The sequence below is a fragment of the Indicator indicator genome, chromosome 21 (genome assembly GCF_027791375.1).
Source record: "Indicator indicator isolate 239-I01 chromosome 21, UM_Iind_1.1, whole genome shotgun sequence".
Lineage (NCBI taxonomy): Eukaryota > Metazoa > Chordata > Aves > Piciformes > Indicatoridae > Indicator > Indicator indicator.
Window position 1 is genome coordinate 6,603,935 of NC_072030.1, and position 26,447 is coordinate 6,630,381.

At 37.4% G+C, this 26,447-nt stretch overlaps 1 protein-coding gene across 1 annotated transcript in view; it reads left to right on the forward strand.

Annotated features, from left to right (window-relative positions):
- The first annotated feature begins 10,518 nt into the window (after window positions 1-10,518).
- The window catches only part of ELP4 (elongator acetyltransferase complex subunit 4), a 120,722-nt gene continuing 104,793 nt past the window's right edge, over window positions 10,519-26,447 (forward strand). Inside the window, exons 1-3 of the mRNA XM_054390574.1 lie at window positions 10,519-10,690; window positions 14,211-14,246; window positions 25,025-25,146. Of these exons, the coding sequence (XP_054246549.1) occupies window positions 10,519-10,690; window positions 14,211-14,246; window positions 25,025-25,146 (330 nt within the window). The remainder of the gene's footprint in view (window positions 10,691-14,210; window positions 14,247-25,024; window positions 25,147-26,447) is intronic.

Consider the following 26,447-nt stretch of genomic DNA (forward strand, 5'->3'; position numbering starts at 1 on the left):
TCAGGCAGACTCCTTCCCCCATATAGTTAAGTCAAATTTATGATTAGATGCAATTCCTGCAACAGATACCCTACAGAAGCTGGAACAGCTTCACTGTAAGCACTTTTATTCTGGTGAGCCAGGGAAGTAGTTTGCTCTTCTCAGCCCACTATGCTATGAAAAGCATGGACCTACTCCTTGCTCTCAGGGTGTCAGAGGTTGAGTTGAATCTGCTGTTGTTCAATCCATGTTGTCATCATGCCAGCTTCAAAATGAAAGTGCTAGCTGAAGCAAAGTATTATGGGGCTTGAAGTTCAGATTGTGAGAGGCTGTTCCAGTTGGTGATGCGCTTTTCCAATGGACATGCTTCTGCATGCTTGGGTTGGGGGACCTGTTGTGTTGCTGGATTCTGCTGCTGCTTCTGCGTTGTGCTGCACTTTTTTTGCACAGAGGCTGAGGTAATTGTGCACTGTATCATTTCCTGTAAAACTCTTTTATCACAACCCAGTGTTTTTTGTTGCTTTCCCTCCCATCTGCGTGGTGAAAGAGGGGAGCTTGTGAGAGCAGGCTGCGCTAACCCAGGACACCAAGACCCCGAAATCTGTTACAGGTGATAAAACGAAGGTGGAGTGACAGCTCAGTTGGAGTTGCACAGCTAGCATGAAATATCTTTCAAGAGAAGTATTGATGGTGGACTTCTAAAAGCACCTGTCTCAGATGAGACAGACAAAAACACTCCATAACCATCCTGTATTTCATATCCATGCTTTAGATACTGACAGTACAGAATTCAGGCATTACAGGTGAAAAGGAACTGCATAAACACTGTTACACTGTCCAGAGTACGCAGCTGTTGTCAACTGTGCCAAATGGAATCGTAACAAAAGACTCACTAAGAGAAAGTGCAGACCTCTCATCCCAACTGTTATGAGGAAATGTTTTCATTTTTGTATTACAGCAACTGCAGCATGTTTCTGAAAATGAGTCTGAAACTCATTGCAACCAATTTCCAGTTTGGCTGAATGACATATACTTCTTCATAGTAATGCTAAGCATTCATCCATTATGTTTCTTGAGCAGTAATTCAGAATTAGGAGGGATACATTTGTAGGTTATTCAAGGCAACACAAGGTTCAGAGTGCACTTTACCTACAACTAGAGCTCTTTTAGTATAAAACTAACTGCAATGATAGAACATGAGTAAAGAAGTCTCACATTCTGTTCCCAGTTGTCTTAAAACTCTTAACCCCTGAGACATGGATTTCACTAGTCCTAGTTTATAAATGTGGCACATGGATTTTTTTTTTTAATGCACAGACTTATCAGATATTCATAATAATAATAATAAAAAAAGTCTTAGCTCTTACATATGGCTTTTTATTACTACTCAAGAAAGTTAATTTCAAATTAAGGCATATAAGTATATACCTAGATTATATACAGGTTGAACTTAAGAGGATTGGGAGGTTTGTTTTTAACATTAAGGTCCATTTTTAGATACTACAATCCTGAAAGCTTCCATGTAGTTTTGGGCAGTAACTTATTAAATAGAATTGTATAGCTGAAGCAAGAGTAAACCCAGTCCAAACAAACAAACAACCCCCCCCCCCCTCTAGTTTATTTTAAAAAGTCTACAGATTATTTATCTTACAATTGCTCTACCTTAAGCATCAGTAAAACGTAATTGTTTCCTCAGAACTATTTATCAGTGCATGTTAAAAACATTGCCCTATTGTTGATCACAAGGTAACAGCTACATTTTTTTTTCCTCACATCACACAATTTTAACACAAGTACTGCCAGCAGGCAACTCTACCAGATACAGCATAAGACCACTAAGCCAAATAAAACAAATGAAGTCACAGCTCCCTTGAAAATTAACGGATGTTGTATAAGCATCCTTATTGCAGAACTAATGGCATAAAACCTGTTGTAATTACTTCCAGGTACTACCTACTATCATATAGTAGGTAGCTGAAAGTTTTATACTTAAACAGATATTGGTCTAATACCAGACAGATTAATTAGACAAAGGTTACATATCCCTATTTATCATGTAGAATACAATTTGCTTCTTTCACAAGAACTATAGAGTTTCTCCCCTGCAGCAGATAAAATTTAAAATGTAATTATTATTATCTTCTATTCCCTTTTCCTTACCTAGTCTATGCCTTTATAAGTTGATTTTTTTTGTTTGTTTGTTTATAAAATTAATCACAGCTAGCAGGGTGGAAATCACTTTGAGCCTCATGAATGACATCCAAGAGATGGGAAAGGATTAGTTCTCAGTTGCTGCCAGTTATAGCGCCAGGTGGCTTTTTCTGCAGCGAAGGTGTTACCGATAATCCCATTACATTGGTACTAAATCTTGCAGACATCAAAATTATCACCAAGGTTCCTTTTCATCCCATCCTTTCCAAATGACTGGAAGTCGCTTCACCTGAAAGAAGTCAAATCCACATGCAGCTGCTGTTTTAGCAGCCAGCAGACTCCCTGAGAATGCCAATCGTGATCCAATTTCGCTGTGCTGGTGGCCCCCTATTCCCTGTCCAATAATACATCTGTTAAAAAATCCTACAGCTACAAATCAAGTTTAATCCTACCAGGGACCTCATGTTGGTCTTGTCTTCCAAAAAGGCAGCAGGTTTTGCCGTCTATCTCTGCTAGTGTCTGGGGAATACTCTTTAAATCCCAGCCCCACTTAGAAGAATAAGCTAAGGATCACAAAACATGACCTCAAAAACCCTGATATGACTATATTCTGACCCAGAGGCATTCATTCTAGGTGAAGATTAGAACTTTGCATAATAAGATTACACAGCAAGTGAATGATATCAAGGGACTATCCATATGCAGCCGCCTGGCTTTCTATAGACAGCCTGTGCTCTGCAATATGCAGTGCAGGCGAAACAGAGCTTGGTCTTTCTAGCTGAAATAAAATAGATTCACATAAATTAGTTGGCCATTTCCAGATTCTTAAATCCCCTATTACATCTTTTATTGACAGCTCCTGTGAGGATAGCACAAATGGTATTCTCTTTGTATTCTTTGCTTCTGTAACAATCACACTCTGAGGGAAATGTACATAGGTTGCCTAGAAATTAGTATCTTGTTTGCTGTAATCTTGGATTACACTGTGTACATAATAAAATTACGAAATCAGTGAGCAGATTTATTTCCAGATAACCAATGGCATTGTGTAAGACTGTTTAACATATGGTGCCAAAATTTTAAATACATGAAAATCAAAATCATAGCCAATGAAAGCGTGGCTGAACAAATTATTTGACTTGGTATTAAACAGATTCTTCACTATAATAAAAAAAAAAATCCAGTTACATTTGTTTTATATGTTTAATTCTGAATTTTCACTGATTAGATCTAGTGATAGTTTTTCAGTTTTTCCATAGCTAACAAACTCCTTCCATAGCATTTTCCAGTTTTAACCAGATAGCTTTCTTCACATAAGGTAACGCCGTAACTTTCCCAAAAACTTACTGAGATTACTACACCTTAAAAAAGGAAAAAAACTCAACCAAACCACTGACTAGGCTGTTTAAATATTTATATTTGAGTTGTTACCTATATTCTTTCAAAATGTCTAAATGAAATTAATGTCATATGTGCTAGAAGAATGAAGGGTATATATTATATTTATTGTGAAAGATTCTTTCCATATCAGATCCACAATCTCATAAATATTAGATGTTTAAATAGTCTTAATTACAATACGAGGATCCCAAAATATCAAAATCAACACAAGGAAAAATTTTCAAAAGGTCTTTCTATACAAGGGGTCAGGCAGAACATGATTTGTATTTCTAGCTGTTGGTTTTCTCTAAAAGAAACATTGGATTCTGCCTAGCAAATCTGAAAATGTTTGGTGATATTCTGGAAGATGATGTTTTTTCCACATTAACTCTACTAGGCACTGACAGCTTGTCTCCAACAAGTGCTCCTTCATCTAGTGTTCTAAAGCTGACAAGGAGCTCAATCCTGTAAACAAATTCACATAATGCAATCCTCTGGTGTTAAACAACTAGAGACTACCTACAGAAGCATGAACAATTTTTCAAAACACATTAAGTAGCTTTCACTGGTTCTATTTACCTTTGGGAGGCAACTCCTAACAATCCCACCACCCCGTATAAAACGTATTTATGGTCAGATGCATTCCAGGGCTTCTATCTTCCTCTGCAGCTCTATGCAGTCATCTTTGCTGAACAGTGAAATCCAAATGCTGAGCAAAGGCGTGGTCATAGGTGGCAAGTGTGAGCCTCTGAGGGATGTTGAAATATTCAGTTAAGAGTTTCCTGTAACAATGTCAAAGTTAGGACAGACGCCAAAGGTCTGACAGACAGCACAGTTATTCTCCTGGTGACTGAGAAATATACACTGTGTCTGTCACAAGGGTCAAGTAACTACATTGAAGCTATATGCACTCATCTTAAATGTAAGGTTTTTTTTTAAAAAAAAAACCAAAACCAAACCCCACACTTTTTTGGGACAGAATTAAAATGAGTTTGAAATATTTACATAACAAAGAATTACAAGTCTAATTTTCACACTACTCTCAAAGTTAAGACCCTACTGAAACTAAAGTTGGCCATGGCTCACATGTTCCCTGCACTCCCAGGCGCTGAAGCACCTTCTAGAAATACACAGGTGTTTTTGGAAATACTACTCCAAGCAGTGAAAAGAAGACGGGCAAATAATTTCCCCATGCACTGATGAGTGAATAGTTTTTAAATATTTGTCATTACAAAGAGGGATCTTTGCTGGTATAAAAACCAAAACAAAAATACCACAAAACCCCAAAAACTTTCCACATCAAACAAAGCAACCTATTTTATGTACACCATCAGCAAGATTGTTTAGAAAGGAACACAAGTGTCTTGATCTTACCCCCAGTGTTAGTCTCAGATTAGTGTGTCATCATTGATGAGTACTCCATAGTGGTTTATGAACACAGAGATCACACAGCATGAGATCTTGACACAAACAGTAAATCAAACCTCTTCCTAAACATTTGAAAAAATACAAAACCAAAAAAGACCAGTTCTAACACTGTCAAAAAAAAATAACAGTATCAATCTTTCTGTATGTTCATCACTACCTCCCAGTTATAAGCATCACCTTCTAATGAAATACCTTATGCATATTCAGAATTCAAAAAACGTGTTAATAAAAAAGAGACAGGAAACACAAACAAAAGCAAACTCAGTATTTACATTTTCAAGTTGCCTGCATGGAAGAAAAATGCAAATCAAGTGCTTGTCACTGCTATTATTCTACAAACATTTTGATGGCTTTTCCAATTTGTTTCTTAGTTACAAAGTTCTAAATACACACATGTACACGGATTCAACTACACAATTTGTGAATTTCTGCAGCAAAAATAAACTGTAATCAGTACATTTTCTCATTGGTCAGTAAAATGTTATTGGTTATTTCTGAGCTGGTTCATGTATAAAACACAAGTTCTGTAAGTTCTTCCTCACTTACAGATACAAGTATTAAAAAAAGTTCCAAACATCAATAGATGAGTGCAATGATATTCAGTCTAAGTTAATCCCCAGACATCCAAATCCATGAATAAAAATTCATCAGTTTTAAATACACTGAGCCTATTAAGCAAGAACAAAAGCATATGCACAAAAGAGCTTTTAATATATTTCAAAGCCCACAAGAGCTGTGGTCTCATTAAAATTATAAATTACACAAACATGGAATAAAGATTCAAACTGCAGTGCAGCTAAGCAGATTACAGAAAACCCCGCGTTCCATATGATAACACACCATGGCCCTCCCAGATGGGGGCTTGGAACAAAAAGGCCATCACTGCAGCTAGGGAAAACCTCCTTGTGATCTCTGGTTTCTGTTCAGCAGATGACAGCCAAATAATATGTTGATTATTCTGTTTGTGCTGCTAAGCTTGTAAGATGGAATAAAAGCGATATGATCTATTGTGAACTCGATGCTAATGTGTTGCACCACTCATAAATAATATACTGAATTTATTCTGAAACTATCTTTTTATCTGAGTTCCAAGTTTTAAATGCATGAACTAAAATAAAAAGCCAGTATAAGCTATTATTTAATTTGATGGCTTAAAAGTAACAGATACATCTGACACAGTAAGTGAGAAAACCTAACTATTTAGTGAATTAAGTACATGTGCCTTTCTCAAATTTAGCAAATGATAACATGCTGAGGTGCAGAGGACCTCCAAGATGCTGAGCACACTCCATCACAAACTGCATTATCACCAGATTACCAAAAAGGGCCTATATGGCTTATTTTATCACAGACAGCCACCCTGAACTCAAATAAATACAAAAGTACTTGTAAAACAAAAAAATAGTACAGAAGTCAATCATTGTATAACTAACAGCGTCCTTGACTGAATTGCCTTCTTAAAAACTGCAAAGTCTCTTAATAAATGATCAGATTTTATTTCACCTAAGTTTACTAACTTGCCTTGTTCCAAAAGCACACAATTTGGCTTGCCCTTTCTTTCATAATAGTCTTTTTAGAAGACAAAACAATGACTGGTCATGTAGCTCCTTTCACAATTATCATGTAATTGCTGAGAAGATAGATGATCTTCCAACAATTTAATGTTTGTGAATTTTTATTAAAAATTCTATTGAAAAAAAGAGCACTGCAGCTTGGAAATAGCATGGGAACATCAAGATCAAACACTGCTTCACACTTCTTGGACCAATGGAAGCACAGTTGATAAAGACAAATGGTGGAAATATGCAGCTCCAAGAGAGTGCCACTGTTTTCTCAGAAACGTAACCATGTGTTTAAAAGATGTTCAGGTACCCTTCTTCCTTCGTCAGGGACACAGAGTCAGTTCTAATTCACAGAAATAATGAAAATATGGAAACCAAAGAGCTATTAGAATCCAGTGCACTCAAGTCTAACAACTAAAAATTCAGATAAATTACTTCCTCCAGAACGAGTCCCCTGTTGCAATGCTCGACTCCTGGGTTTTTTTTTTTTTTGCATTAATATCCCCCTTAAAAAAAAAAAAAAATCTCTTTCCATGATAAAGAGAAGGAAAATAATTTCTGTGAAATATACCACTAATCTCTAATGCTTATTAAGACAATACTATCAATTTACAACTCAGTTTCACTATTACTGTTCTGCTTATTAAGACAATACTATCAATTTACAACTCAGTTTCACTATTACTGTTCTGAAAGTTTCAGTAATACTACATAGTATATTTTTATAACCTGAAGTTACAGAAACATGAAATAACTTTTTTATGATTTATTATTGCCTGCAGCACACATCACTAGGTCATGTTTCCTAATTTACTCACTTCTATTTTAAAAGAGCTGTTTCAATTTGATACAGGTTTCAATTTTTTTCCACTGTTGTTCAGTATACCCACAGGGATGCAGTCAGATAACATCCAGAGGCTTTCATACAAAAATCATGTTTTCTCATGTTTTATATGTCATGTAACTGCTATGTCTTAAACTCTCCCACCGATCGGGTAAGTAGTTTTTAAGCTTCTTCGTACTGAAAAAAAAAACCACCAGGCCTTTTGGTGTCAGAATTTCCAGGATTAAACATTCTTTCCAGTTGTTGGCTCACGGCCTGAAGATCCTGCACTTTCAAACTTATCCCATTCTAGCTAGTTCAAAGATCAGGAAAATGAAGCCATCTTCTTTGCAGCCATAATCCACGACCCATGCTGTTAGATACTTAAGAACATCTCAAAAGCAAACTACCTTGTTTCAGCTCCCAGCAGGAGCTCAGCAGGGCACTGGATCACATGACTGCAAGCCCTACCTAGTCAGGTGACTCAATAGCTAATCTTATTTGGTGACTATAAAACTTTAATCAGTACAGTCTAATACCATCACATTCCAGAACTGATGAGGGAAGCAGCTTGGCAATCTAACTGCAAAGGCTAAGAAGATTACGAATGAGAACTGCCACTAGGATGCAGCTCCCTAGTTCTCTTTCCCATGTGTAAGCTCAATGAAACAGTATTACTGATCAGGCAAACAGAGGGTTTCAAAACACAGTGCACAGATGTTTTATTCCAAAATGGATACCGTGTTGCTCATTGCCAAAAACGGACAAGAGCATACACTCTGAATCTTATAAGACACAATTAGAATGTGCAAAAAAAATCAATTTGAAATAAAAAAAAATACGTACATCAATACCATCATCTTGTTGAGAAACACTACTCAAACATACTTGCAGATCAAATTCCAAGACAAAACTTTTCCCCAAATGTGTTGATTGCTCTCGCTTGCCTCTTGTATTCTCTCCATCTTTTCCTTAGGGAAATCTCATCCCAAATCCTCTCAATCCATCTTAGAATCTGCATTTGGCATAGGAAAGCAGTTGAATTGGATCGGCAAGTTGACAAGAAACGGAAAATAGAGAGCTTGATTTCTTCACACTAGAGTTAGGATTTGCAGGTAGTAAAACTAACATAAACATTTGATCATATTTACATGTGAGCTGTGACAAAGTTGATTGTTCTACAGTTTAAGACATCCTGATCTAGATAAGCTTCTCCATTTCACAGCAAGCTATGACCATAGTCAACTGTCATAGCTCAGTTGACAAATAACTTGCTAAGACACTTCCTGATCACTTGCAATTGTCTCTGTGTTCTTCAATTTCTCTGAATTTCAATTCCATCCCTAGAGCAGGATTCATAGGCTTCATCTGTTATCAGCAATGGTGACCTATTGTATCAGCTCAGGAGATGCTGAGATTTCCAGTAAACTCTATGTAAGAAACACTAAAAATAGTAGGACCACTGCACAAGTATTTTGTGGAAGTCTTTCCTAGTCCCAGATATTCACAACTCATTAGTCAGATCCTACACAAGTGACATTATTTCTTGCCATGTTTTCAAATGTGTCCCTTCATTTTGTCCCCCCAAAAAAAATACTTCCAACTTCCATTGAACAATAAACTATATTTGAAATTTCACAGTACAGCAGCAAATACTAAACATTAAGACACCTTCTTGGGACTCATGACAAAGATCTTAAATTGTCCACTGCTTAACACCCAAAGAACCTTGGCCAGCAGCAAAATGAATGTAGTTTCACCAGCTAGGAAGATATAATACTGAAATTTCATGCTGCTGAGTTTGAATTTGATATGGAAGGAAAAACTTTCAAGCTAGCATATTGCTGCTCTTTCTTGTTGTTTATATTTCATACAAGGATTTCCCCCTCCCCAGGCTCAACAACCCTGAGTGTTTAAAACCCACAGCTTATAGCAACAACAAAAAACATCCAAGAAATTAAAGATTGAGAGTGAAGAATTGTAACATTGGAGTCTTATTAGTACATCCTGCTACGTGCAAATGTCTTCACATAGCCTGAGACACATCTGAAACACCAATAGAGTAAAAACAAATTCATGTGATAGTGGCTATTCTCTACAGTAATTGCTCTTACATTCAGCGTACCATTACCTAAAATGTTCATTTACAAAGCAAACATAGTAATTTTTTTCATTAATATAAAAGAAACATTTTAAAATCTTTGCCTGTAACAAGAACAGAACAGGAAATCTCAAGTTCTGCTACCTTGCTGATAAATTTTAAGTTAACTGCCTCAGTTTAAGGCAGTTGTTTGCTACTATGTACAAGGCCACAGGCTACTATCTATAAGCTGCCAATAAAGGACATGCTAATCTTCCAAAATACAGAAAATAACTTTCTATGGTTAACGATAAATGCTAGTGAAGCACAGAAATCACATTTCCCACGTGAAACAACTTTATCAGCTAGAACTCCTGGCTTATGGCACGGTCCAGAGCCACCATACTGACAGCAAGACCTTGCTTCCAAGCAGGAGGTCAGGAGGTCTTAAATTAACAAACAAGAGATAGAATTTAAGCATACCTACATACCGTGCTACACAGTTATTTAAATACCATGGGGGGGGGGGGGGGGAATAAAACGTTTTGCAAATACTTTTTCCCTTCCTATTCACGTCCAGGCTTGCACACGAGCTTTTTTTGAAGGGAGTGATGCCGACAGTGGGGCACTAAGACCAAAGTCAAGTGTGTATAGGCCAGCCGCCTTTCACAACTAGCTAAACTACAAGCCTTACTGATACCTCGGGCATCCCAAACCCCCGAAAGACGACAGCAGGGTTTCTCCTTCAAAGCCCGGCCAGCGAGGCCGAGTCACAGGCACCGCACTACCCTCCGCCCCCTCAAGCCGGCCCCGCGCCGGGGCGGGACGAGATGAGACGCGGCCGCCACCTCCCGCTAAGGGCCCCCTTCAGCCCCGGGCAGAGCATCGGGGGCCCCGCCGCAGCGGCATGCAGCACCCTCCAGCCTCGCCGCACTCACCCGTCTGCTCGCTACCAGGCGCCTCAGCCCTTCCCCCGCCTCTTTAGCCCGGGACGTGTAAACAACGCGGTCTCCAGTTGGATAGTGGGTTTCCCAAGCCGCTCTCCCATTGGTGGAAAGGAGAGGTCTTGAATCTTCCCGGCGTCCCCTCGCACCTGTCAACTGAAAGCAGCAGAGATGGCGGCAGCTCCGGCGGCCGGCGGTGCGGTGTGGAGCCGCGGGGCCACTAGCTTCCAGAGGAAGGCTGCTGCCGGCAGCCGCCTGGCCCCTGTGCCGGGCACTCGGCCTTCCGTTCGTCACGGGCAGCTGCTGCTGTCAAGCGGGCTCCCCTCCCTGGACTGTGTGCTAGGTTGGTGGGAAGCGGGACCTGGGAACTGGCTACTGCACCCCCACCCCCTCTCCTTCGCCAGGCCGTGCTTGTCATTTACTTTCCATGACCCCGCAGATAATTCCGCAGGCTTTTCCTTCTCTCCACAGTTCCTGGGGTTTGGAGGGAGGATGGGAGAGGGAAGAGAAAGGGGAAAAGCAGAACCTGTTTCCCACTTGATTCCCCCGCCCCCGTGTAAGGAGGAGGGAGGCAGTAGAGGCAGGTGCACTGCGTTCGTGGCCTGCTTGAGGAGAAGGTTGCCATTTACTGTGCATTTAATTCGGGTTAAGCAACCTTCCTAGAGTGGAAAGCTACTCTGAAAATATACTCAGCAACACGTTTCTGTCATTTTTCACATTATCACAGTAAGAGATGTGAAGTTTTTGGATTTGAAAAGCATGTTTGCTGAATTAACTCATGGTTGAGTGTGGCATAGTTCTGGTTTGTCAGGATGGCAATTTTTAAGGATGTGTTTGGCCAAAGACTGGATTCTCAGTGTGTGTTTTCTTTCTTGCTCAGCACTCCTACATCATTATAAATGCCCCGTTTAGATGACACTTCTTACTGTCTGTGAATTTTCTTTTGCCTACTGTCAGTGCCAAGATGCTAGACAGTTTCCTGGATGGATCTCTTGTGACCATTGCTTTGTTGTAATCTGTGGCATGAACTAGCACTATTTACTTGGAATGGGAACTGATTCATTTCACTGGCATAAGCAGCATGTTTTACCTGTACACTAGGGCTGCATGATCCTTTTATTAACTACTGATACAGTTGCTTCAGTGTACTTAGATGAGACTACTTCTAGGTGAAGGCTTGACTTCAGCTTTGTTCATTCATCCTTTGAGGAGCATGTGGAGTATAGGAATCGACCACTTTTCTTTCTAAGAGTATTCGATATAAATAATGATAAATATGAAAGTTGTATGTGTTTCACAGAGAAGTTTTTGCAGCCTGAATGTCTTAAGGAGAATCACACTTCTGGAATAAGAATCCTATTCTGGAGGAGTATCTTTTCCCCTATAGCTACTCGCTGATTTGTAACATTATTGTTGATAGTTAGGCCTTACTAGCTTTCCTTTCAAAAAGAAGATAAGTGCTGGGTTCCTAATGCCATGTTACTATTAAGGAACTCTTTACATCTCCAGGCTTTATATTCAAGCTTACTTTTGCTGTTTGTAGACCATATGTGCCAAAGCAGTTCTCTGTAATGAGCCGTTATTATTGTGTCATATAACCATCATGTGCGTGGTATTCAATGTTTTGTTTCAAGCTGCTTGAAAAAAAGGTCACAGATACACTTTGAAAATAATGGGGACGCTTCTCAACTTCTAAAGTTTGTTGTGTTTCTGTCCATAAGATCTTAAATCTCATTGCTATAAATAGCAACGTGGAAAGTTGCAAATCTTGCCTAGTTGGTTATCTGTACTACTGCCTTAGATACAGACAGGAAAAAAAGTAGCAAAATGAGAAAGAATTAGAAGTTCACAGCATATTTTTTAGGAAATGACAGTTTTAGCTCTTCCTTTTGATTCTGTCAGCATTCCTGCTTTTTCCTGTTATCTGTTTTTGCTTAATTTACTATTATTGTTGCTCATTGTAATATGAATATGTAACCATGGTAACTGCAATAGTTTTACATTTCATCTAACAGAGTACACTTGTTCAGTACATCTGATAATGCAAAGCAAATCCTTTGAGCTGAGTTTGCCTTTAGCAACCAGGGCATGTGCGCATATGTTACAACTCTGACCTGTAGAAGGAGACAGTGCAATTGATGATCTGAAAATACAGCTTGTGAGAATTTTGATTATGCTGACGTACTATGTGACAAAGTCTCTCTTGTGCAAGCAATTTAAAGCAGAAGAGACACTACTTTTGTGGTGGCTACAAGTGAGCTTTTTGTAACCAAGATTTTAAATCATTGAATAATACATTACTTGTGGCTGATTTGATCATCTCTTCTATGTCAAGCTAAGATTTGGTAGAATCTTGTAATTTTGAGCTTTTTTTATTATGTGCTGTATAGAACATGTGCAAGCTTTAAATAACTGCTGTTAGTAACCTGTGTGTTCTGTCTCCCTGAACAAGGGAATGCAGTGAACATTGGAAGCACACTGGATATCGACCACCTGTGTGATTTCTGATCTTGGTCCTTTTTTCTCGTTTCCCCCATAGTACATCTTTTAGGTTTGCCTCCCTGGCCAACCTGTTCCAGTATTCCACCACTCTTCTAGTAAAGAACTTGTCCTAATGTCCAATCTAAATCTGCCCTTATCTAGTTTAAAACCATTGTCCATTGTCCTATTGCTGCAGACTTTTGTAAACAGTCCCTCCACAGCTTTTTTTTAAGGCCCTTTTGAGGTACTGGAAGGTTGCTACAAGGCCTTCTCTTCAGGATGAACAGCCCCAAATGTCTCAGCCTTTCCTCTTAGGAGAGGTGTTCCAGTTGCTGGAGACAGTAGCCCAGTGAGTTCTCATCAGAGCAGCTAAAATAAAACACGAATTCTTTCACCGTTTTCATGAAAAATTCATTCTTGGGACAGCCATTTAACAAGCACTGTTACACAATTCTAGTTGCTGTCTCTTCAAAGAGGAAATAAAGCAGTGAAGATGTGAGTTAGATATTTACTTGTTTTCTGGTCCTATACACTGTTGAAATCAATAGGATAAAAATCTATGTATCAAAACATATTGAGAGTATTTTCTTCTGTCTGTGATTTAGTATTCTGTGATTGGAACATAAGCATTGCTTGTTTAAGCAAAAAGAAAAAATACAGCAGCCATGTATAAATCTTGTCAAAATTTATTTTTATTTTTGAACTGATATTTCAATCAACTGCATTCATAGAGTTGTTTTTATGCCCAAGACTTACTATAAAATACTTCAATAGTAGAATTTTTTTTTCAGATATGACTTATGATGTTTATGATCTGTCAGTCTAGGTTTTATTGGGTGAAATCTTTCCCATGTTACTGCCTCATCTGTTTTCAGTAATAAGATTAAAAAGCTGGAGCCAAGATTTTGCCTCACTGACTTGGGTGCAAGTTCACTACCCCCTTAGTAGGTCACTTTACATGCATGGTTCTTGAAAAAAGGAATACCACTTGATAATGATTAATACAGCTTCAATTTGGAGAGTGTTTACTCACTTGAGTCACCCAAGTAAAAATTCGCTGGCTCAGACTGTACATCATTATTGTAGTACTCAAGCCTAGTTGCATAGAGCTCTGCAGGATCTTTTTACCACAATGATGATAGTACAGTATATTGTGAAAGTAATTGTAATGTGTAATATATAATTACAAGTAATGTATAATTATTTCATAATAGAGAATTGCAGGAACTATTGCAAAGGTAATTAAAATGTTGTTCACTTTTGTATTTTTTAATTCCCCGTTATCACCTTTCTTTGACTTATAAACTAAGAAAACTTAATTGTTCTCTAATGTAGTATTAAAATGTAGTCTTACTTTATTCTTCATTTTGCTTTGTTTCCAGGTGGAGGAGTAGCTGTTGGAACCCTTCTTCTTATTGGTTAGTATAGAATATATAGATACTTAAAGCCATATTCTGATGTATTTTACTTGTTTTATTCTATAAATCAAAGACACCTTGTCTTTTCATTTTTTTTTAAACTCAACCTTAGGAGAATATAACTCTCAGACCCCTTCACTTTGGCTAGCCTTTATAGTGGACTGTTGTCTTTTTCATGTGTCACTGGAGTTGGATCAAAAACTTACCTTTACTCCAGGAAGAGTACTGTGAAATTCTGTTTGAAAGTAGGGTGTTTAGCAAATCTCAGGACGTTTAAGAGAAATTTTCAAATTATTTGAGATAATCTAATCAACTTGATTTCCTGTAAGATTCAGATGGTTCATCATCACAAAGTTTTTTGTTAAATTTGGCTTTTTGTGGAAGATGTGAAATGCAGGCTCTCTCAATCTTTTGATTGTCAGAATCAACTAAGAGAAAGCTGATGAAGCTTTGGAAGCTGATGGAAGCCTGCTTTCTGTCCAAATGTGGCCTTAGCACACTGGGATGATTAAATAGGTTATAAGAGAATTCCCTCTGCAGGCTGTGTTGAAACAGTCTGGTACCATGTCTCCATTGCAGCTGAGACGTCTGTCCTGCTTTCCATTCTATTTAAAGTGTAGCAAAGGGGAAGAAAATTATTGTACACATGCATATTATCTTCATATCCACAGGAAACACACTGCGCTGCAGGTGGAGTTCTGCTCCACCATTAACTGCTGTGGGCTGGAGAGCGACAACCTGCGTGGTCATGGTCTTCACCATGGGCTGCAAGGGAGTCTGCTCCAGCACCTGGAGAACCTCCTCCCCTTCCTTCTTCATTGACCTTGGTGCCTGCAGGGCTGTTTGTCTCACATATTCTCAGTCCTCTCTCCAGCTGCAATTGCTGTTGTGCAGTAACTTTTTCCCCTTGTTAAATGTTACCACAGAAGCACTACCACTGTCACTGGTGGGCTCGGCCTTGGCCAATGGCAGGTCTGTCTTGGACCTGGTTGGCATTGTCTTCATTGGACATGGGGAGAGCTTCTAGCAGCTTCTCACAGAAGCCACACCTGTACCCCCTGCTACCAGAACCTTGCCATCAAATCCAACACAAGAATATAAGTAGCAGCCTGTGTGTTGAATAATCTTTCTGTATGAAATAATGAACTTGTGGATAGAGGAAACCAAGACATGCCATTTATCTTTGCTTTAGTAATGCTTCTGGTGCTATTTCAAATGGCATTCTCATAACCATAACCATACTCTTAAGTTGACTTCTGATATACATTCTTGGTGGTTATAATGCAAACTAGATTCACAACTTAAAAGATTGCTGTTGCATCCTTCCCATTATATCCTTCTTGATGTTCTGAAGTAGGCTTTTTAATTCCAAGAACTTTAGTTTTCTGATTACTTGAAAGTATTTTCAGTAATGTTTAAAATTCATTGTCATGAAGATCATGCAAAGACAAAAACATCATGTCTCTAGTGATAGGCACCAGTAGGCTAGCAGCTGTTCAGTGTGGCTTTTCAGTCTTAAGAAAGTTTTAATCAGTCATTTTCTGAAAAGGATGAAAATGGTGTCCCAACATTTTATTTATGTTTACTTTCACAGCGGAATGACAGCCATCACTTGGGAAACTGCATTTGTATCTAGAATTGTGCTTAAATATTTCAAATGGTTGTAATATTTTGAATTAATTTTAACACTGAAGAACCTAACATTGAGATTTGGGGAGAATTTATTTAAAAGCTGTTTCAGCCACTAATGTGATTCCATCATGTTATCTTTCTTTTGTATACAGCTCATGTGAACCTGCACTAGAGGCTGAACAGCATTTTCTGTTTGTCACTGAGCAAAGTAATTGCTCTTACTATGGCTTGCAGTTACATAAGGCTAATTTTTATTTCCACATTTTAACCATTATTAGAGACAGATGTTGCTGTGTCACTGAACCTTCGAAAACCTTAATTTTTATACACAATATATACATTAGTGTATGTTTTGCATACTAAGTAATTTAGTTGTGTGCCACAAAAGCAGCTGATATTACCTAATTTCACATAGGCCACCGCTCCTGGCTTAACACAGCCTGCTCTCATGAGTCCCTCTCCCCACACACAGATGGAAGGGAAAGTAACACAACCCCCCCTCCCCGGGTTGAGATAAGGAGTTGATTCTATCAACTTTCATTTTGAAGCTGGCATGACAGCAGCATGGTATGAAGTATCATCAGCAGATTCAACTCAACCCATGACACCACCTCTTGTGTAATGGCTACCATTTCAGTTCATTGAATCATAGTTTCATAGAATGGTAAGAGTTGTAAGTGACCTCTGGAGATCATCTAGTCCAACCCCCCTGCTAATGCAGGTGGGCCTAAATCAGGTTGCACAGGAACAGGTCCAGGTGGGTTTTGAAAGTCTCCAGAGAAGATGACCCTCTGGGCAATCTGTTCCAGTGCTCTGTCACCCTCAAGGTAAAGAAATTTGTCCTTAAGTTCAGGTGAAACCTCCTGTGTTCTAGTTTGTACCCAGATTATTTGAGAACAGTTGGTGCAGCAGTTCACTGTCACTGAAAACAGATGTCTGAATCCTTCTGCCCATTGTTGGCTATGCAATCATATTGTTCTTGAGCTGGAAATAGTGCTTTTCAACTCTCAGCTCTCCCAACTTGACAGAAAACTCACCCAGTTAAGGAGTGTAGGCTTTTCTTCCTGTTTAGTGACCTGAATCAGCTCACTAACGTGCAAGACGAGTACCAGATCCAGCACAAGAGAAAGGACTGCACAGTGAGGACTATGAGAGAAAGTAGGTGGCTTTCTTCAAGGCAGTAACTACCAGTTAAACTCAATTTTCTCATGAAAATTCACCCAAATTTCTGTGAAATCAGCAAAAATTATGGAAGTTTTCTCTAACTGCTTTCAATGAAGATCTTAATTTTCTCACTCAGTTTGAGTAGAGCTGCAATCTTGCTATGGACAAAGGAAGAAGGAAAAAACTGTTAGAACCTATCATAGTTTACACAGATCAGAGATTATGAAATTGGGTGAGTTTTGTCTTCCCACTACAATATTCACTACCCCTTCCAGTAGATGAACTGGATGATCAAATGAGCCTGCTAACCTGAAAACTGTCATCAAAGAAAGTTGTTCCTCAGATGGTATGCAATTAAGTGGTGGAATACTTCACTGTAAAGTGTTGTCAGTATTAAAAAACCCATGATCTCAGTGGGAAACTGGTCAGCTCAATGGAAGAGAAAGCCATTTGCATTGCTAGGTTAGTGAGTACTAAGTCCCGCTAAGGAAGTCCTTGAACTACAAATGGTGGGAGGCTGAGCCAGTGCTTGGGTGAAGCATCACATTTACTTGTTCAGTTCTTACTACCTCTTCCTGCTTTAGGCTGCTGTTGAGCACAGGGTTAGTTCTCCCTTTGAACTGACCTTAATGGCACCAGAAGAAGTGAGTACAAATGCATTGAGCATTGTATTCTAATGAAAGAGATGACAAGACTCAGTGAAAATGAAAATTACAGGATTTTTACCTGAAAAATTTTTCTCCTTCTTTGAGTACATAGCTGGCAACACTCAGTGATGGATTTTAATTTACTTATCCCCTGTGTTGGTGGTTTATTTCTGATCTGATATTAAACTTGGCTTCTCAAGAAACATGAAAGAGAATTTCTGGATTAGATTTGAAAGATACTTTTTTTCCCAAATAAGACTTATCATGTATTACTTTGAAACATATAATTATATACAAAACGTATTGAAGTAAGAACTATATTTATTCATGACTCATTAGTCTAAAAGTTTTTAGACTATTTTTTTAAAGTTGATGCAGGTAGAATTGTATCTGCATTGTTAGAATATCCTATCAGTATAGAGAAAAAAATTCTGTCATGAGATTAGTCTAGGCAAGCTTAATATTATACAAGCTGTCAGTGATAAACCTCCTAGGAAGATCTTTCTGCATTGTACTCCAAGTGTTACAAAAAGGTGAAATTCTTCCCCCTTCCTTCAACATTCTCTAAGGCAAGAATAAATTGCGTTACTTGTAGCTTAGTTCTCTTTGCAAATTAAATGCTCATCTTCATTATTTGACACATCATCTTGGTTAATTTAACCAAATAATAGTATATTCAGGGTGTTAAAATATTTATTTTAACTCTTGTCTTCTGAAGATATGGTAATGGCATAGGTTACTTGATAAGACTGTAAAATATTGTTTGAAATATAAGTGCACAATATTTTTAAGCCCAATTCATAATACAGAGTGTCGTGATTTTCAGTTGAACTTAATTCTATAATATATTCTTTTGACACTGTTTTATTTATAAGAGAATTAGAGAGTAGTCTCTCTGGTAATCTCATGCAGGATCCTAGCTACTAGAGGAGCTTGAAACTTCTGGAGTTTGTCCATATAGCAAGAATGTCTTGGACCGAAACTAGTAATTCAATTTCAGAAGATCTTGCTGTACTGGGTTTAAGAAGTGCCAAGACAAGCATTCTCACTCTGCATGAAAGGAAATTTGGACAAAATCGAAACAGTGTGTTTAATAAGAATGTGAGACCACTTGTGTGCTGATCCATCTTAAACTGTTCCAGAAGAACCTTTTCTAGAACATTATTTTCTAGAAGAATCTCCCTTTCAAAACAAACAATAGTGTAACTGTTGATTAAGCAGACTCCTTTCCCCCTTCCCCTTACAAAGTACTTCAATCTGGTGTATGTCTGTTTTGCCAGCCTCAGGAAAATTTTCAGGAGGATGTTATTTTGGTTTTTTTTAAATATGAGCTTTTATATGGCACATTCTGTATAGTGAGTTGCAGCATGCTCAGATAGATCTGTTCTGGGTACCCTGTAAGAACCTTTTCATGCATACCTTTAAGATGCTCTAGTTTTGACAAGGTCATTGATGCCTATATGTTTTAAAGTTTATCAGTAGGAGGGTTTTTCTTGGTAGCCGAGGTCAATTATTAAAAGTTAAAGTTGTCTGGTTAAAAGCAGGTCTATACTTGTGCATTCTAAGCCTTGAAGCTGTTTCAGCTACTTTAATTAGCTACTATTATTTTTGCCAGACATGCAAGTTAACCTGACTGGTAAGTGCTCTCTTCACTTGTCAATATAATTGAATTTATCATCTCTTTAAAGCTGAAAAAGATAATCTTCTGAGAGGTACAAAACAGTGATTTGCTAAATACAATTTTACAAAATACAAGTTACCAGAATTTACCTTCCTGAAGTGTGGCCAAATGCCAGGTATTGTAACTCATGTGTTTGACAACTCCATTTTGGCATGTGCTAATTAAATGCAAGTGACACAAAGTATACACCCTCAAGCTTAGTAAATGTGGACATTAGTAAAGTATCTTTTAAATGGAATTTTAGATTATTAAAATAATCCTACCTTATAACCTGCGGCAAGTCAAAGAGATGTTTCATAGCTACAGAAAGAAACACCTTAGGTCACAGTACCATACTGTAGGGCTACCTGGTGAAAAAAAATGATCAATACTGATAGGCTGTGACAGGCTTTTGGCAGCTTTAGGGCAACCTGTCTAGACTTTGTATGGGGGGGGGGGAAAAAGCTCTCTGTACCTTATGTTGTTGCAGTCTTATTTTTAATCTCTTACTGTTGTCATAATTTTAAGCAATTGCACTATAAATTATCTCTGTAATTTTTCAAAGACCTTTATGGCATTTAATGTACTGATGTTTAAAAGTCAGCTGTTATCAATATGATCTTTATATATTTGTTACCTTGATATGGATTTTGTTGCTGACTTTTCTTCTTCAAGTGGTAGTGCTTCTTCTCCATCCCTCTCTTGGAACATGAATAGTTATGTGAAGAGGGAGGAGTGCTAGAGATTATTTTTTTCTTAAGGCCACATGTTTGCATATCAATTTCTATAGTTTGATTTTTTTTTCCTTAATTTTTATATCAATTATATATTGACAGTGCATCACTCGTATCTGCACTCTTTGTTTTCTATGCCCTAGCTAAACTCGTGCCTTAAAATTTTGTATCTAATTCTATGACCCACCGAATAGAAGCTGCAGACACAGAGGTGTTGGGAATGTCTCTTACGTGTTCAGTAGCCTCTACAGTGTAGGGCTGAAAAGAACCATAAATAGGAATCGGTCTTTTATCCTTAATTTTCAACGTGGTTGTATGTTGGAATTCATTGCACTGTTACTGACAATACCAGGGTTTTTTCTTCGTGACTATTTTAGCCATGAAAGCATGCTGCTGTGGAAGGAGACCAATGGCTAATGATCACAATAAACAATTTTATTTGCATCATTATCTGTAGGATCAGAAGAGGTTTTGTCCTGGAGACAATATGCATAACTTCTAGGTAAATAATCTCTTTTCCTTGTATAGTTTTACGCCTCGCTAGTTACTCACCTGCTACTTAGCTGTAGAACACTCTTTGTTCAGAAAGAATCAGTGAAAGCTGTGGACTGTTGTGTGACTTGTGGTGACTGGACCCAGAAAAGAGTCTGCAGCTGCAAGAGTCTTATTTGTTTATGTGCCTTATTAGCAAGAAGTTCACAATGAAGGCTGCTGACGGGACAGCTCTTCAGTATGGAGGCTAAGAAGAAAGATTTTGGCCAGGCTTGTCTTAAGTATTTGGCTGGCTAAAATGCACTTAAGTGTTGCTTCCTACACATACATAACAGAGGTAGTTCTTTTGGATCTGAACATGTTTTGGAAATAGAAGATAACAGTTGTGAATTTATCCTAGCCATCAAAATAGTAAGCCCAAACATTATCAGAAAACAAATATACTTCGAAGTATTTCATTCATTTTTTCTATGAATGTAATCAGTGAGCTACTGAAGTACCTGTGCTAAATGGTTTGTTTGTTTATTTACAAGAAGAAAGCTGTACTCCTATGGTTTTGAATAGTAACGTAACTATTGAAGCCAGGGTACAATGGATGCTATCAGAAAAGCCCCATATGGGTGCACTTTAGATCTTTTGAATACCACAAAAGTTTAGTGACCTAGAAATGAATCAATAAAAAGCCATCCTCTATCTGACAAATTGAAGAACTGAGGGATTCTTACAGATGCATTGGCTTTAACAATTCAAGATACACTGTTTGTAAAGGCTTTCTGAGTCACATTTAATCCTTAGAGTACTGTAGCAGAGTATGAGGTGTTTTATATTTAGATCGCTCTCTAATAGTTCATTCCCTATTTTTACTGTAAGTTTACCGTTATGAAAATCAGTGTAAGAAGACTAAAGGAAAGGCTAACGCTAAAATGATGTGTCCTTAACACTGAATGCAAATTACTTTAATTTGCTAAATTAAAAATTCCTTATTGCTTTGCAAAATACATTTTTGTAGGTGTATGTCAGTGTAAGAACCTCTCTCATCTTGTTGTATTACAAATATGTCTATAACTCAACAAAATGAATGATCGTCTTGGATAGGTCAGTAAAAGGATTTATAACCTTGTTCCCTGTTGCTTCACTTCTATAATTCAATATTTCAACATTTCAAATAAAATTGCAAGTAAAAATTCTTCTTAACTACTACAACCTTATTTCATCTTAGTTCAGTTAGATAATCAACACACAGTACGGTTGTTTCTATTTGTCCAGGGTTAGTGGAGTTTCTGTGTGATGTTTGGCACAAAATTGAGCATGTTGCTCACTTTCTAAGGAATAATTAATATCAAAAATGGTGATCCAGAAAGGCTTCCTGTGTCTCACACACATACACAAACTATAAAATACTTGGACTAAATGAAATACTGGTTTATACTCCATTAAATGTCAGTTAAGTCCTGTCCATGTGTGATACAAGTCAGTGATGGTGATGGAGAACTTTAACCTGTAGATAAAAATTAAGAAATCAATATTTTTTGATTTGCCTAGGATGATGTAAATGTTAGAGCTGAGGATCCTTCCAGAGCAGTGTTCCTTTCCTTCTTTTGTTCAAAGGGAGGGAGGTCTAACAAAATTGTCTCCTTCCACTGACATCTGCTGCAGTAATGTGATTATGTGGGAGTTTGGTGTCTTCTTTCAGGTAGCTCAGACAACTTTAAAAAATTATGATGAATAACTGTAACTTTGAGTTTTAGAGGGCTTTGGTTCTTAAATTGAGAATTTCATAGATGGAGACTAACACATGGAAGTCAATATACTGTGAATATTATGCTAAGCAGCCACGTTGCTATAAACAACCAAAGCAAAAATGAGAGCCAGCATTTAGGGACAGGGGCTGTGTGTGTTCGTGGGAGGAGAACAAGACAGGAAGAATTACTCTTCATGTGGGATGTGTTTTCTGTGTTGAAGAAGTTTAAGGTCTAAGCAGGCTTCAAAGACTATCTTTATAAAACAAAACTGTAGTACTTCAAAACTTTAAATAGTTCTGCAGCTGTAGTGCTTCAGCATTATCTGAATTGAGTTTTGTCTCTATCTTTGTCCTGTACATGATCTATATCCTCTGTCACAGCACAATATATGGAGCTGAGCTACTGTTCTTCAGTAACACTATTGATGGCTCTTAAAGCATGTGAGAGTAAACTCTATAAAATATTGACCTGAGAGGTCCAAACTCTCAAGGAAATTGCAGCTCATAATTCTGTAATGCTTTTGGAAATCAGTCCTGTTGAAATCTTAATAAGGAAGCCAGCACTGTCAAGGGTAAGCTTTTTTCAGTGATGTGCTTTTCACAATGCCAGTCTTGTCATGTTTTTACTAGCCTGTTATTTTTTAAAAGAAAAATGCTTTTTTGGAAGTACATTAGAAGGCTAATGTGGCTTACTCAGCAGGTTATAACAGCATCAATGGTAGGTTACATTAATGCAGCCTGAGTTCTTAAAACCCTCACACTACAATAACTTGGATGTATCAATGGCTGGTACAAGTAGCAGCAGTGGTGTAATTGTTGTGTTCCCTTTGTCTTAGCTGGATATTTAGTTTGATGTAATTCCGTCTCTTAGCAGCTGTGTTGTGAAGGATTTTTGTCTGTCTTGAAATGTTGCTTCAGGGTCACTTCTAGTTGATTTCTTGGGTTTAATGAGAAACAAACTTTTTAAATGAGTATTTCTCCTTAACAACAGAGTAGGTAATCTTGATGCTATATCTTTAGGGATTATTCTGAAGAAGAAAGAAGTGAAAAGAAATTTTCCAAATGTTAAATGTACACATTTTACCTTTTGGGGGGGAAAAAAAAAGAAAAAAAAAAAAGAGACGGGAAATTAAGTCTGGTTTGCCTAATATCCCCTGTAGGATGGGGAATATCTCTGGGAGAACTGTTTTTTTGCTGCAGTGAATTTAAAAAATTGTGAACGTATTAGGAATGTAGCAATCCAACACTAGTTTTCTGTGATTTGTTTCTTATATTTCCCCATTGTTATTAATGTTCTTTCTCCTTTTTGGATATACATCTCTTTTCTTTCTTTCCTAGCACTCCACTTCATTGGTTCTTTTGACTCTTAAGCTCCAAAACATACTATTCTGGTATATATCAAGGTTATATTCTTTGGGTTTTTTTTCTTTAGTGTTTTTTACAAGTTAGATGTTAATGACAACTTCCTTATTTTCAGCCTTTGTTACTAGTTTTGTCTTGTTGGGGTTTTTTTAAATATTTCCATATGTGATTTATAATAGAGAGGAAGTTGTTTCTAAGTCACACAAAGAATGGATTGAGTCTGTTGGTTCTGTATAAAGAAAAATCTGTGTCTCTGTGTTTTTCTGCCACAACATCTCTGTGTATAATCTTCCAGCAGCCATGTTAACAGATGAAAAAGTGAAAATTAACAGTTACATTTACTTTTATCCCAAACAAAATACTTGACACAACTTTCAAAATAAATGTCAGAAATATATTGTTCCAAAAGGCATGATCTAGAATATTTCAGGACAATTAATCATGTAGTAAGTGTTAGGAATTCTTTTTGCTAGCATTAACATTACTGTTGTTTATATTCCCTGAAAGTAAAGAAAATCAGAGATGGTGCAAATTTCTGTTGTTATTTGCTCATTCTCTTCCCCCATAGTTTTGAGTTATGATAGGTTTTAATTACATGAAGCTTATTAAGACGTTCTGATTCTTAACTTGCAGTGAAGAAGCTGAAGGCAATGCTATTCTGAAGTCAGTGGAATTTTGTTTTTCTTTCAGTAGGGTAGTATTCAGAATGTCTGTTAACAAGTATTGTCTTACTTCTCAAACTATAAGTTGTGTCTTTTGTATGTATTTGTGATTTTGCTCTGTTTAGCATTCAAAACTGGCATTGCAAATTGTCTTTTTTTTTGTTTGCTTTCATTGTTTTGTAGTTCTCACAGTTTTAAAAGAAATACAGATATGAGTGTCTCTGTAAGAAATGACAGCTTTCTGTAGCTTTAACCTGCCAAATACAAATAAATTGTGAACAGCATCAATTAACAAATATTTTAAGCAAATTGATCGATATTTTAAGCATTACAAATCTAAATATTAACACAGTTATCCTAAATTAATAAAATTCCTTACTGTTAAAACCCTACACTCAGTAATTTTAGTTGATACATAAGGAAAGCCTTGTTAGGAAGATAGCACTATTACTGATACCATTCATATCTTAGAATCAAATATATGATTGAGAACTATTTCTCTGGCTTGAAAAATTAGGAATACAATAATATCAAGCATTATGTTTAAGGCTTTGGATCATGTTTTACTTGTTGTACATTATATGCTCTGGAAGCTGGACCAAAAGGCTTTTACAGTGTTATGAAAATTCAGGCAGGGGATTTATCTGGAAAAAAACCCAATCCCAACCATTTTTGTTTTCACAGAGGAAGATAAATACAACCTTTACTCCAGTTTGTTGTTCAAGTATTTTCTCGCAGAGGGAGTTGTCTGTGGACATGACTTGTTTGTTGCTTCTGCTAAAGAGCATCCTGACAACATTTTAAAGGTAAAGAATACTGTAGCTTTTGACAAGTAAAGCTGTAATCTCTTGATGAATTCCAATACATTTTAGAGTGTGTATATTGCATAGTTAAGAATTATTAATCTTGGTGGTTCATAAGAATGTGTTGGGAAGTACAGGAGTATTACACTAGTGAGATTTGGGAGTTAAATTTAGAATTGTAGAATGATAGCATGGTTTGGGGTGGGAGGGACCTCCAAGGTCATCTAGTCCAACCCCCCTGTAGTCAGCAGGCACATCGTCCACTAGATCAGGTAACCCAGAGCCTTGTCAAGCCTGGCCTTGAAGTTGATCAACAGAAATTGTTATAGCTGTCCTTCCTGGACCAGTTTGAGTTTGTGGTCAATTAGTTCAGTGTGACTTACCAAACTCTCTGGTCTGATTTGGAGTGAGTTTTCCTTCTTGCTTTTCAGAGGTAGACATGAGGCAGTAATTCTGCATTCACCTTGGAACTCCATAGTGGAGTTACTAGAAGAGATTCTAAATGAATGGACAATATTACTACAGGAAATTTGAGAAAAACAGAATTTTGACTTCCTCTATCTGTCTGTTTACATATCCAATAGTACTCTTGCCTATGCCTTTCTGCTCTTACCTGTACTATTGAGCAATTGCTTTGCTTAACAGACAAGGCATGGTAGAGTTGATTCTCTGTGTGGCTGTCTTGAAATTGCTTCAGTGTAGTAACCCTGTAATGTGCTAGGCATCAATCTAGAAAACTCCCTTTCATGCTTGGAAAGATTCCACACTTCTGGAAATGGCAGTATGTGTTACCTAAAAAAATATTGTTGCCTCACATGGAGAAAAACAATCTAAAATTGGCAGTGGCTACAGTTTGATCTCCCAATCACAGAAGCAGAGTTTTCCCTGCAACTGCTTCACTTGACTTATAAGGCAGAGGACCTTCAGGTGCTCTGCTGTCATAAAAATGATCTACTTGGGTTGTGGATATCTCCACCAAATTTGGATTTTAATATAATATGTCTGACTGTTGAATAATAATTTTGTTTTATAAGATCAGTAATTAATTTTCAGTATCTGATTAGACTGATTCTTTACTGGAAAGGCAACACAAGTACAGTACATATCAACCTAAATTATGCATTTTATGCTTGGGTTTTATTTTATGAAATTCAAATACGGATTCAATACATTCTATAGCTGGTATTCTAATTAGCTGGTGTTTTACATAAAGGTGGTTCATTAACTGCCTTATGTCCATAAGTGTGTGGTCAGTCTATTTAAACATTCATTTCTCTGCTGAGATGCTGTAATTGTCCTATTCC